Here is a 13,843-nt window from a genome sequence, read left to right on the forward strand (position 1 = left end):
CAAGCAATAGACACAACCCCAAGAAACATTGAGAATTTAACTCACACAGAGAATCTCAACAAACCTCTCTCAGTATTCTATACCCAGTTGATGGGGGTAAGCAATACAAATCTCATTAAACTAAGAGAAAAGTGGCAACAGGACATCCCCCAACTCACTCCAGACATATGGGAAGATATCTTAGAATCAACATTAGAAGGGATCATTAGTAGTAGAGACAGACTAACGCAACTGAAATACCTCCATCGTACCTACCTCACACCCCAAAGACTGCACAAAATGCACCCAAATATAGGGCAAGAATGCCCCAGATGCCATCACTCCCCAGCTGATTTCATACATATGGTATGGAGCTGCCCACGGGCACAACGATTCTGGGGGAAAGTAGCAAAAACCATAAGGGATAGAACAAATCTAATACTCCGGTTGGACCCAATAACAATACTGTTGAATCAGGTAGAAGATCTATCGCCTAATAGGGCCGAAAGAACACTACTTCTTATATTATGCATGTATGCCAAAAAAACAGTGGCTCTATACTGGAAATCACCAGAGGGCCCCAGAGTTGCAGCATGGGAATCCATGATTAATAAAGCCATACCCTTATACAAGTTGACATACATAAGACGGGGGTGCCCTCAAAAATTTGACAAAATATGGGCAGCATGGTTGGATGCAGAACCCTCTCAAGATCTGTAGGCCAGGGAAGGCCCCACCCCCAAACCCTCCCTAGACAGCCCCCCCGCACCTCACACAAAAGGGTGAAGCTAGTACCCTAATCATGCCCAGGATGGTACACAGAAGGGTGAAAAGGAAGGACCAACGGCTATAAAATATATGCACTAGCAAAGAAGACACTGCAAGGTTTTTACTGTTAAATTGTTAATTTGGTTTTATTTACCTATTGTACAATAAACAAAAGTCATTGGATTGTAAAATACTGCAAAATATGTACATTCAAACTCAATAAAAGAATTGTTAAAAAAAAAAAATAAATAATTTCCTAGTCTCTATTAATTTAGAACCGTTCTATCTAAGATGCCATTTTGCCTTATGTTTCAGAGCACTTTTAGCTAAATAAATTGAGGGGACTGCTATTTCCGGGAGTTAATCGTATCTGAAATACTGCTCATATAACTGTCACTTGGGTTAGGAAATGGCATCATATCGGTGGCCAAATCAAGGCACCTCTCCAATGAGCAGATCTTCAGGTGCATGGCCAACTCAACGCTCACTTATTAATCCATGTACCTTGCTGTATATTCACAGCATTGTAAACTGTATATTCCCCTTACAGTATACACAACACCAAAAGATTATATTAATGCCAATCTTCTCCTTTTAATCTTACAATACAGCAAAAATGAAAATTCGTTTAATAAAATATGTTTATATTGCAGATAATGAAGACATTTATAAATACGCTTGCAAGTAAGAGAAAGCTGTTGAAATAACACTAAACATTTAGTATCTTCTTTCCTTCGTAATATGAATGCTGAAAATGGCTCTGTGTCAGCAAAATTCACAAATAATCCATTTCAGCAGTTTCTAAATACTTTGTTATATACTTCACAAGCTGCTTTTCATTTGCAGGATCCTTTAAGTAGAAATGGCCTCCGGGTAATTTGTGTATGTTGAAATCTCCACTTGTAAGGTCTTTCCATGCTATGAAAATAAAATGAAGAAGTAGTGGGTGAGCTGATACAAAACAACAAGGGGGCACTTTAGAAATAAATATCTGATTTAATAATAATTAGTTCAGACTGGCAATCTGTAGGATCCTGGCTAAAGCCAGAGGGGTTGCAGTAAGAAGCCAAAGAGAGTGACTATTCAGAGGGATTGTGGGGGACTGCTTTAGCCATTTCTACTTGTTTCCAATAATAGAGCCCTCGTGTGACTTAGTACCCATACCCCACACCAGTCAGGTACAGCTTGATATTAAGCCACTGGACCACAAAATGTCAATTTCCCCCTTGGACCTCTTCAAAAATGTTGACCGCTTTATAAAAATGTGTAATGCTCACCCCTGATAGTTTGTTTAGTAGAGCATGCAATACATTTTGGATCGCCCTCATACTTGGTTGAACACAACTGCCGTGGCAGATGAGTGCGGGCGACTAATCTTCGCCGGTGGGATGGCATACGCGGCACTTTGATTTTGCCTTGAGAGGCAACTTCGGCGATCGCGACGCGAGAATGTAAATCGCCGGTGGGATGGCATACACGGCGTGGCGACAGCCATCCCACCGGCGACAGCCATCCCAACGGCGACTAATCTCCCCATCTGCCACAGCCCTTAGGGTGAAGACACACTGAGCTACTAGTAGCAACTATTTTTTCATGGCTACTAAAATCCAGAAAACACCCATAGACAATACTGAGAATTGCCTCTGCTAAAACACACAGAAACAGTTATCAGAAAATGACCAGCATTGTCTGTTTTAGTAGCTGTGACAAGTAGCTTCTACTTGTAACTCCGTGTGTCTTCACCTTTAAAGTTACCAAAAGCGGCTTTTTGCCACCCCTGGTAACTAGGCGCTACCTGCCACTTGAGGTAAGGTTCTTACCTTGTGTCATGGCAGGAGCGGCCCTGTATAATTGTTCTTATCATGTGATGATGCACAACTGGAACTGATATATCTGTTACACCACACAGTAACTCTGCTTCTGCTTTGAAAGCATGAGATTAAAATATATTTTCAGGCAAGAATTATATTCATATCTTACCATCTAAATCATGTGGATTGTCCTCTGTGCCATCAAAACAGGTAAGTCCACAGGAAAGGACAGGGCTTGCTGGCTTGTCATAGCTGAAGCATTTATAGAAAATGGAACATAAGAAATCAACAAGTAGATTTTGAGCTTGACATCACTGAGAATCTTACTGAGTGGGTAAATAATAAGTATCATATGCTAGCATAGGGGGAACAGTTTAGCATTCAGTGTTAAGCATTTCAGGGGCCACATCTTAAGGTGGCCATACACGCACCGATAATCGGTGCGTGTATGGTATGTCGGCGAGTCGACCGATATCGCAGGAACCTGCTGATATCGGACGACTCGCTGATCAGACCAGTTGGAAAATTTTGATCGGGCGCCATAGAAGGCGCCTGACCAAAATTCTCCCTTCAGATCTGAATTGGCAGAAGGAGGTAGAAATCCTATTGTTTGTACCTCCTTACCTGCCGATTCAGCCCTGAATGGTGTGTGGCGGATCTTACGATGTTTCGTGCGACCGATGGTCGTACGAAACATCGTCAGATCGCCACGTGTATGGCCACCTTTAAAAGATAATGATGCACTGTGTTCACAAATCGACTAAACTTTATCAGAAATAAGTTTCTTTTCCAGCTTTCACTGCAAAGATTGTAGTTCAGCTGGGTAAAGGACAAAGGGGAGGTAGTGCTAAAAAAAGCCAAAGGCTGTGACACACGGGGAGATTAGTTGCAGCTCAACAAATCTTCCTTGTCACGGGCAACTGATCTCCCCGTAATGCCATCCCACCGGCTAGAATGTAAATTGCCAGTGGGATGGCATACGCGGCGCCGCGATTTGCCGAAGTCAGCAAAGTTTTCTCTCATGGCAACTTAGGCAAATCGCGGTGCTGCGTATGCCATCCCACCGGTTTATTTACATTCTAGCCCAGGGGTTCCCACCTCCAGAGGGGTCGCCTAAGACCATCGGAAAACACATATTTCCGATGGTCTTAGGAATAATTTTATGGTTGGGGGTCACCACAACACAAGGAACTGTATTAAAGTGTTGCGGCATTAGGAAGATTGAGAACCACTGTTCTAGCTGGTGGGATGGCATTGCGGGGAGATTAGTCACCCGTGACAAGGAAGATTTGTTGCGCGGCGACTAATCTCCCCATGTGTCACAGCCTAAAAGAGAACCAGCCATGATTTACAAGCTGTTTGCTACTTACAGATTCAACCATTAATATGGTCAGGGAAAGTGCAGGGTGCGGGGCAAAAGAGTGGTCAGCAAAAAACACAATTAACTACTTTCTCCACCATTTTGGCCAAAATAAGAATGCTTTTATGGAAGCTAACAAAGCTGTGCACATACAGCAAGCAGTCCTACAGGCTGGACCGGAGTCAGGTGACCAAGGAAAAATGACAGAAGGTTCTCCCAGCAAAAACAGAAAAACACCTTTGGTAATTATGAGCACAATAAATAGGATTTTTGTTTAAAATGCATTGTATTTATTAGATCAGAAGCAGACAATGCTGGGCCCACAATTTACTTACACTTACTCACACTAACACTAAATTATACTGTAAGCATTTGTCAATGCTCTGCCTTAATATGTAGGAATGCATTCCATCAGAAAAACATCATCCTAAAACATATACAGATACTGTCTTCTACAGGGCCACTTACATGAAGTTCTCAACAACCCTGAGATCAGCTCTGAGTGGGGGAATAAACATCTGCAGGGCATCCTTGTTCTGCAAGATTTCCTTGGGCGTTCCTCCTGCTTCGGACATATACCTTAAAAACTCCTCATCGCTCAGCTCAGATTTTTTTACCACAGAAGACCTAGATTCGGACTGGAAAGAGAAATCAACATGTTATTTATTGTTAAAATAGAAAACTTATTTGTAACTCTAAAAGGAAGAGCAAGTGAAAGGAGCTTGTTAGGTGAGTATAGTACCTTGCCTGAATATAGCACTTTCAAGCCCTGATTTAGTCATTTTACAGAAAATGTATAAAAGCATCTATTGTCTACAACTGAACATATTTTTAATGACTAATCTGAAGCAGTACTGCATGTATGTATTGTGCATAATAATCATACTGAAACACTACAGATCTATATGCTCTAATCGCAGCAAACTTCTCCCAAGATGTGAAGCTTTCCCTTCGACTGTTGACCGCTCACTGACAGCATTCCTTATTTTGAAAGTGCTATCATAACAGAAATATTCTATTGGTAATATCTGATTACTCTCACAGCCAAGAGATACTGCAGGAAGTGATTTTCATGGCTGCCAGCCGGACACAATTGTTCAGTTCTATGGGCCTGGAATTTTCAAGGTACATTTGCAAAAAGTTGCTTTGTTACCCTATTTTCCATATGCACCCAAATTACATTCACAGAATTTCCTTTACCTTAGTTAATCTTATTTTACATCCCCTTTACATGATATTTTTATCCACCTCATTTACAGTTTCCCCTAAGGCTTTAGCTTTAACTTCTTCTGATATCTTATCCATAAAGCCACCATTTACAAGCATGCCCTAATTTTGACTGCTACAAACTTATGTTTGCAACATACTTTCCAACATGCCTTGTAGCTGCTGCCCTGGTAAGTCCTGAGAGGTTACCCTAAGCGGTTGCAGAGTGGACTCCACTCCATGTAGCTGCACTGAGGCCAAACCTGTGTCAGCACAGCTAGACACGAAAGCATACAGGTACAGGTCCGCTTCACTTTGCTTGCCTACAAAATGCCGGAGGAGAGAAGCGCATCATACACTTCATGTGCTCAGGGCCTTAGGGGCAAGCAGCCCAGGGATTATCTGGTGCAATGTATATAATATAATACTAATATAATATATGCTATAATTGAAACCTAAACTGCAAATAAGATAAAAGTTTCTCCTGTTGACCTAATTTTTACATTGGCAAAGGATCAAACACTGAACTGTGGTGTTTAAAGCTTTTCTTAAAAAAAAAAAAAAGCTTTACTGCACTTACAGTAACCCAGAGTCGATATTATTGTGCAGGGCCCCCAGGTACAGGATCAGGGGCTCCCAAAAATAAAAAGGACAAGTACAGGTATGGGATCTGTTATCTGGAAACCCATTATCCAGAAAGTTCCAAACTACAGAAAGGCCCTAGACTCCATTATAAGCAAATAATTCTGATTTTTGAAAATGATTTCCCTTTTCTCTCAGTACCTTGTACTTGATCCCAACTATGATATAATGAATCCTGATTGAAGGCAAAACAATCCTATTGGGTTTATTCAATATTTAAATGATTTATTGGCAGACTTAAGGTATGGAGATTCAAATTACGGAAAGATCCCTTATTCAGAAAATCCCAGGTTCCGAGCATTCTGGATAACAGAATACAGATACCTGTACTACTTTACTGGAGACCCAAAGCAGCCATTTTTAGCATAACACTTTCAAGGGTGAAGACACACAGAGCTACTGTGACCACAGATGTACATGCATTTTTGTATTTTTTAAAATGAAAGAATCAAAGTACTGTTTTTACTTCAGCTCTATTTTAGTGCTTCTGCTTTCTTTACCGACTTTAAACAGAGCTGCTATTAGCAGCTACTAGTCACAGGTACTAAAATAGACAATGCTGATAATTTACTGATAATTGTCTCTATGTTAGTTTTAGCAAGGGCAATTCTCACTGTTGTCTATGGCAGGGTATTATCTGGTGTTTAATAGCCGTGACAAGTAGCTGCTACTAAGTAGCTCTGTGTGTCTTCACACAAATTCCAGTACTTACATGTGGGGCTGATACTCCAGACACAAAAAGATGGACAGGCTCCAGATTGTGCTTCTGCTTAAGCGTCACTGCTGTAGCAAAACTAGTGAAAGCGCCAAAGCTGGAGAGAAAAAGAAGCTGAATTTTAAACACAAGATAATGGATAAACAGCCACTAATAAGCACATGCTAGTGCGCTTCCATCTGTCTGTCTCCCTCCTGACTTTATAAACAGCAGTTTACAGCCCCATTTTTGCCCAGTTAAACCTGAAGCAACTAATCACCAGGAACTGTCTTAGAATCCTTTAATTCAAGGCAATAATGTGCTACGGACCATATTTTTTGTTACAGCACCCACAGGGCAGCAGCATTTCTAAACCTAACAATGCCTGAGGCGGCTTTCCTGATGCCGCTCCCCTCTGTCCCCTGTGCTTACCTATACTGCACTGGAGGGGGGCGCTTTGCTAGTGCACAGAGAGCAATTGCACTCCCTGCACTAGAAGAACCACATTTCTGGTATAAAAACTGGAAATATGGCTCTTCAAATTACCAAGAGTGGCTTTTCGCAGCCCCTGGTAACCTGCGGGGTGCTGCCGCATGAGGCGAGTCCCTGCCCTAGTGGAGCTTACAATCTATGGTCCCTATCACCTTCACACACACTATGGTAAATTTTATCAGGAGCCAGTTAACCTGCCTGTATGTTTTTGGAGTGTGGAAGGAAACCACAGTTCCCAGAGGAAGCCACACTGACAGTGGGAGAACATACACACTCCTTGCATAGTGCCCTGGCTAGAATCAAACATAGGACCTCAGCACAGCAGTGCTATGCACTGAACCACTTTTAAAAAAAAAAAAAAAAATTATGCCAGATAATAGCTAATTTGAGTTTTACAGTTAATATTCAATGATAATTCTTACTAGAAACAAGCAGTATATGTGAGGTGCTCCCCATATCTAGTGCATTCAGTGATTCCATATGACACATTAATGCAGAATGAACAGGAAAACAGACCTAAAAATTGTGAGAAATGATTAAGACTAATTTGTATGCACTTTTACAATTAGGTTAAAATACTACTACTACCAACAGCAACTTGCAGATATCTACATACCTGTGGCCAAAAAATGCAAATTCTTTTTCATGTAGCTTTGGCAGCAAAGTATTTGTTACTTCATTGACTATTTGGTCCATCGTCTGAGCAAAAGCTTCTTGGGAACGTGATTCTCTTCCAGGAAGCCTTACAGAGTACACTAAAGCAAATGGAAATTTATATCAGTAAAATTAATAAAATTCTTACTTACAGCTAGAAACAATATCTTAACACCCATAGTAAACAGTCATTATATTTAGCAGTTTATTAGCTTAGACTTTTAAATTAAAAAAGGTTTGATACTTTAAAGAAAATACTTAACAACGGTAATGAGCCATTTTGCAATGTATGGTACATGGTTAATTGTCAGCTACCCAGAGAGGGCACTGCTTAGTACAGTGAGACTTGTAGCTTTGCACTTCCATGGGCTTATGCCAATTAAGCCAATTTAGCTTGAATAGAAAAAAACACATAGTGAATGCTACGATAATATGGTAAAAGTTGAACACAGCGTTTTATTCTATCATTTATCGTAATGCTTTCACTGATCCCTTTCAGGAAGGCAACGCACCTTCTATTGAGTCATCAAACAGCCTGGCCCATTGTGCAAAATAGATTGATCCCCCTCCAGCCCATGGGAAGCATATTAATCTTGTTGTTGCGCTGGGTCGTCGATAGAGGCAGGTGATGAGTTTGTCCATCCTATGAAAAAGGAAAAATAGAATTTGGTTGGACTATACAGATGAGTTACTAATTACTGAGTTTACAACATTATATGGTACATTATAGTGATAAGGAATACTCATAAACCACATAAACTAATGGTTTGAAACCTATAATCCAGTATGCTCTGAAAGCTGGAAGTGCCATTTCACCATTTTTTTAATTTTCTTCTTATCCACTTTTCTGCTGTAATGATGAGGCAATGCCTTCTAATTGATATCAACTAATCCAACACCAGTGGTGCCTAGAAATCTATTTGAACTAGTGCCCAGATTCCCACCAACTACCCCCATGCAGTAGCTCATCGCAGCATTACTGACATACCAGTATCTGGCAGTCCCCAGTAAAGTCACACCCCTCCATCCCCATTAAACTGTAGAATTTATATATAATAATATATTATAGTACATATCAGGCATGAGACTTTTGACAAAGTTTGAAAAAAAATTATGCAGTATGCAGGTCCTAGGAATTCTGGTGCCTGACTTGTGATTGCAGTCACATTTCATCGCGTGTATGAAATATTGATGCACAAAATATAAATTTGGCAACACCAAATCTTCCAAAATGTTTAATTTCTTGGTCAGACCAATTGCCATTGTGCATAATGTCAAATAGGTAACAAGGAAAAGCCTTTTAGAAGACTTAGGGCTCATTCACATTATCGACATCGACATGCTGGCAATGCTTGGACTGTCTTGCCAGCCAAGTGTCTGACCCCACTGCATCTGGGCATGTGATTTGGCCACAGCCTTGTCACTTGGATTCACTTGTTCAAACCTACCTTGGGCAAGTGAATCCCCTCCTCCCTATAGAGCTGGAGTTGCCTACACTTTTTGTGCCTTATTATCCCCAAACCAGAGGAACACACACATTTCTGCATAGCCCTGTTGACTTTCTTTATGGCTTTTTCTTTACCCTGGGAGAAAATGGCACCTTGCAAATTGCTCCTTTGTATGATATCTGACCAAGCTATACCCCCATTCTTACTGTTCCCTAAAATGTCTGTTAGGTCATTCCTCATGGCCTCAATGAGTGCAGGAGTCTGTTTTGAGGTAAGGTTATTTCCACCTGCATGTATGATGACCCAATGTATGAAATTAAATTGACCGAGTGAGCTGTAAAACCGACCTTTTAGGTGTTTCCATTTCATACCTCTCCTACCCTGCCAAGAGATCCTCATGTGTTCCTTTGGTAACCCCATCCGTTGACCTGTCGCCTCTGCATGCTTCTTACCCCAAAAAATAAATGAACGCCCTAAGATCAGCAGGGCCAGTCTTACCAAGTGCGGGGCCCAATAGATGGGACTTTTACTGTCTGGCACAGGGTTCTATACGAGCTGGTGAAAAGTGCCTACCATTCCCTCTGTCCAAGTGACTGCTGCTGATCAGGGTTGGGGGAACACTGTTCCCCTCTAATATTTTTTAAGCTATGTCACAAAAAAATTATTTTGTGCAACTTTCGGTTACCAATGTAATTTATTATATATATATATATATATATACAGTAGTTCACTGCATACACAGCACAGGTATACATTTTCACAGTATATCTAAACATATGGTGCATTCTTTAAAGAACTACCCTTCTGGTAAATAGTACAAAAAATACCAATGCTGTCATTCATTTATGGTATCTCTCTGTACAGGCTATGAGCAAACTTACCGGGCAGTTCCTGCTGAATTGTGCTTAGTACAGGGGAATCCCTATAGAGGTACACATTCAGCAACAGGTGCAAACTACTAAAAAGCCGGACTCCCAAAGATTACATTATGCCGGGGTGTCTGCTAGGACTAGTCAGGGGGCTTGAGACTCCCCAACCTCCCCCACCGGGTTTAGAATGGAGAAGGTAAATGTCATTTTCAGCAGGTTTCCCTAGAGTCTAGTACTATAAGTTTGACAAAATGGAGAAAAATGCTTTTCCAGCATCTGTCACTGTGTCTTGCATATTTCTTTTCTTCCCTCACTTGTTTCTATTATATAATAGCTAGCAATTCTCCTTCTGATCATCCTCCTCATCTTTAGTCCCACTTTCCTTTATGGTTTTCTCCATTCTCTTTCCTTTTCTCAGTCTGCCATTTAATATTGCTCCCCTACATTAGCCATTCTTTCCCTTAAAACTCATGGAAGCTGCTGTCCCTACCTGCACTGCTCTCAGCACTGTTGCGTCATTTCCACTTGCCATGAAGAGGATTGCCCCACATACTGCTAGTTCTTGCAGGAAGTTGTAGTCCCGGTACAGCAGCACAGGGATTGGATAGCTTGTTCAACTCCCCCCTGTAGCCCATCCAATCCCTGAGTGGCTGTGCCGGGACTCTTACATATCTGCTGGAGGGAGGGGGGAGCGAAGAGGATGGAGTAAGCCCTATGCATAGGGAATTACACGCAGGCAGAGCCGCCATCCTTCCCTGCTGCAGCTTCTGTTACTGAGGGATCCCCCCTTTCTGCAGCTTTAGAAGTGCTAAATCCGTGAGGAGCTACAGAAGGGAGGGATTGCTCAGGGATTTGAAGTTTGTCAGGGTTCATGCTCACCACATACAGTATTATTGGGGGGGGGGGGGGAGGAAGTATAAGCTCTGGGCTGTGACGCAGGGCCCTATTGGGTGCAACAGGTCCAGTCGGCCTAAGTTGACTTATCCCCTGCTGCAAGAACAAAACAAATCACAAGATTTATATATATACATATATATATAAACAAACAGAGTACCGCACACATAGGGACTTTATGAAAAAACAAAAAAGTTTAATGAAAAAAATCCGACGTTTCGAGCACCAAACTGTGCTCTTCCTCAGGGACAAACCACTGTGGTTTGTCCCTGAGGAAGAGCACAGTTTGGTGCTCGAAACGTCGGATTTTTTTCATTAAACTTTTTTGTTTTTTCATAAAGTCCCTATGTGTGCGGTACTCTGTTTGTTTATTGTATTGTTTGACCAGCACCGAGGGCATTTGCTTTTGTTTGAAGGGTGTGCTCCTTTCTGTTCTTGTACATATATATATATATATATGTATATATATATATATATATATATATATAAACTAGTGGCTGGCCCGCTACACTTTTTCCATATAACCCATTCAGATGCCTTTTTGGACTTTATATCAGTCCCAGCTGATGTGTTAGAAAACAGTCTGTTCTGCTAAGGAGATATCTTATTTTGAGTTTTATAGTTCAACAGAAGTGTGAAGGAACCTATTTTGTAAAGCACAATATATTTATGCTGTTGTGGCTGGGTACCGTCGGGTTGTATACAATATAATGACATTTATTCTACTTTCTGTGTATCTGGAAGTCCCACCGGCTTCAGTTATAACTGACATCACTAAGTGCAGTTTAAAATTATATAATTCACTGGATATTTATGGCTCTTGTGTATCACACACACACACACATATAAGTATATATATATATATATATACACAGTTCCATAAATATTTGGCCAGAGACAACTTTTTTTCTAATTTTGGTTCTGTACATTACCACAATGAATTTTAAATGAAACAACTCAGATGCAGTTGAAGTGCAGACTTTCAGCTTTAATTCAGTGGGGTGAACAAAACGATTGCATAAAAATGTGAGGCCACTAAAGCATTTTTTTTTTTAAAACAATCCCTTCATTTCAGGGGCTCAAAAGTAATTGGACAAATTAAATAACTGGAAATAAAATGTTCATTTCTAATACTTGGTTGGAACCCCTTTGCTGGCAATGACAGCCTGAAGTTTTGAACTCATGGACATCACCAGATGCTGGCTTTCCTCCTTTCTGATGCTCTTCCAGGCCTTTACTGCAGTGGCTTTCAGTTGCTGTTTGTTTGTGGGACTTTCTGTCCAAAGTTTAGTCTTCAGCAAGTGAAATGCATGCTCAATTGGGTTAAGATCAGGTGACTGACTTGGCCATTCAAGAATTTTCCACTTCTTTCCTTTAATAAACTCCTGGGTTGATTTGGCTGTGTGTTTTGGGTCATTGTCCATCTGTATCATAAAAGCCGCCCAATCAATTTGACTGGATTTGAGCAGACCATATGTCCCTGAACACCCCAGAATTCATTCGGCTGCTTCTGTCCTGTGTCACATCATCAGTAAACACTATTGTCCCAGTGCCACTGGCAGCCATGCACACCCAAGCCATCACACTGCATCCACGGTGTTTTACAGATGATATTTTCCCAAGTCTCCGGCTCTCTGACAGCAGCCCCCCCTGCAGTATTCACCACCCCGACATCATAGGATTTTTATTTTCACCCCAAGGGAACTCCCCAAATTCCAGTCTGAGCCCCTCTGTCTTTATTCTGTGTGTATTTCAGTACTCCAGTGGGGAATAGCAAGTTTTTACATTACTGCCAGTAAAACATAGCATAGTTACTGGTGTCAAGGGGGCTATCCAGCATGATAAGTAATACAAATTTCCTTGTCTGTTAATGTATGTGAGATTGCAGTAGAACTAGAGTTCTCTAAGTTTTTTTTTTTTTTCCAGTAGCAACTAAATAATGGCTGCTAAGGTTGCAAAAGGGTCAACGTAAATCCAAGGGCTAGGGCCTTCCAAATGTAGACACATTTAAATTTACAGCACAGCTCTCTTGGCTAATGGCAAACAGCAACCACACAGCAACTTAAACTTCACAATAATGCACCACAGTCTTCAAAAGGTACAACATGCACTGGAGGCATTTATGGTCTGAAGAATGGTTCCCTTGCATGGCTGGAGTATCATTTGAAAAAAAAAAAGCACTTGGTTTGATTTCCCTCACCATTTCTAAATTCCTGCAGGTGCTTCACTCATCTTTGCTTATTCTTCCCATGTAGCACCACAGTATTATATATGATTGGCATGGAGTGCACCATATCAGCTCCATGTGCACCAACTCTTATGTTGTATTATAATAAATATATATATACTGTTTGTGTGTGTAATGATGGCTTCATATCTTGAAATAGTTTGAATATTGTGATGGCACTTTGGGGGTAGTTACATTAATTCTTTGCACCGTTACCACAACATATATTAACCCCCCAAAAATGTTAATGCAATCTCACCAATACCGTCATTTAATGACCAATGCATTCTAGTAGGCTGGATATCTAAAACTAGAGGATTGGTTGACATTAACTATAAGCTGGGCAGAGAAAATCTTTCAGTTCCCAGGAATAAAGACAAACATTGACAGATCACATAAGTATTTTATTAAACGTCCTATAACCAGCAGGTAAGGAACAAGCTTAAGTTTGTTTGATGAGACAGCCTGTGTGGTGATCTTATGCCAATCTCTGCAGTTGGTTTTCTTCTGCAGTTGCAATACCACCTTGGTCACTGCATGGTCCTACTGGCAAACATGTAGACCCATTACTGATTGGCTGTCTGTTACAGGTCCTCCAGTCACACGTGGGATGATGCACAGACAGAAAAAGTAGGAAAGCACATGGTTTGTTTAGTTGCACTGATGGGAAAGCCACATTAAGCAAGAATGGACAGCTGTGGGTTGAGGAGGCGGAATAAAAATATTTCTCCCTTCTGAGCAGTCGAAGAGCAGGCTGTGAGCCAAGTGAACTGGATCCCAATTGGAGAGCAAGTACAGA

The 13,843-nt window shown here is 41.0% G+C and overlaps 1 protein-coding gene across 2 annotated transcripts; it reads right to left on the bottom strand.

Moving 5' to 3' along the window:
• Positions 1-865: 865 nt before the first annotated feature.
• olah (oleoyl-ACP hydrolase) lies at positions 866-10,482 on the bottom strand. Of its 2 annotated transcripts, none has more exons than NM_001001207.1 (7): positions 10,414-10,482; positions 8,119-8,249; positions 7,569-7,707; positions 6,479-6,578; positions 4,387-4,556; positions 2,728-2,810; positions 866-1,665 (listed from the first exon to the last, which is right to left on the bottom strand). In NM_001001207.1, exons 2-7 carry the CDS (start codon positions 8,246-8,248, stop codon positions 1,523-1,525), a joined length of 765 nt encoding a protein of 254 aa, NP_001001207.1. In that variant the 5' UTR covers position 8,249; positions 10,414-10,482; the 3' UTR covers positions 866-1,522. The 2 variants fall into 2 exon arrangements, with proteins under 2 accessions (NP_001001207.1, XP_012819940.1); XM_012964486.3 differs by lacking the exon at positions 10,414-10,482 and adding an exon at positions 9,936-10,407 and having other exon boundaries at positions 873-1,665.
• Positions 10,483-13,843: the final 3,361 nt, after the last annotated feature.

The sequence above is a fragment of the Xenopus tropicalis genome, chromosome 6 (assembly GCF_000004195.4).
Source record: "Xenopus tropicalis strain Nigerian chromosome 6, UCB_Xtro_10.0, whole genome shotgun sequence".
Classification (NCBI taxonomy): domain Eukaryota; kingdom Metazoa; phylum Chordata; class Amphibia; order Anura; family Pipidae; genus Xenopus; species Xenopus tropicalis.

Coding starts and splice junctions, on each gene's coding strand:
- olah (NM_001001207.1), bottom strand. CDS start 8,248: ATGGACAAACTCATCACCTGCCTCTATCGACGACCCAGCGCAACAACA. Junction 6,579..7,568: donor TTTGCATTTTTTGGCCACAG/GTATGTAGATAT, acceptor TTTTCTCTCCAG/CTTTGGCGCTTTCACTAGTT. Junction 2,811..4,386: donor AGGGTTGTTGAGAACTTCAT/GTAAGTGGCCCT, acceptor TAAATGCTTCAG/CTATGACAAGCCAGCAAGCC.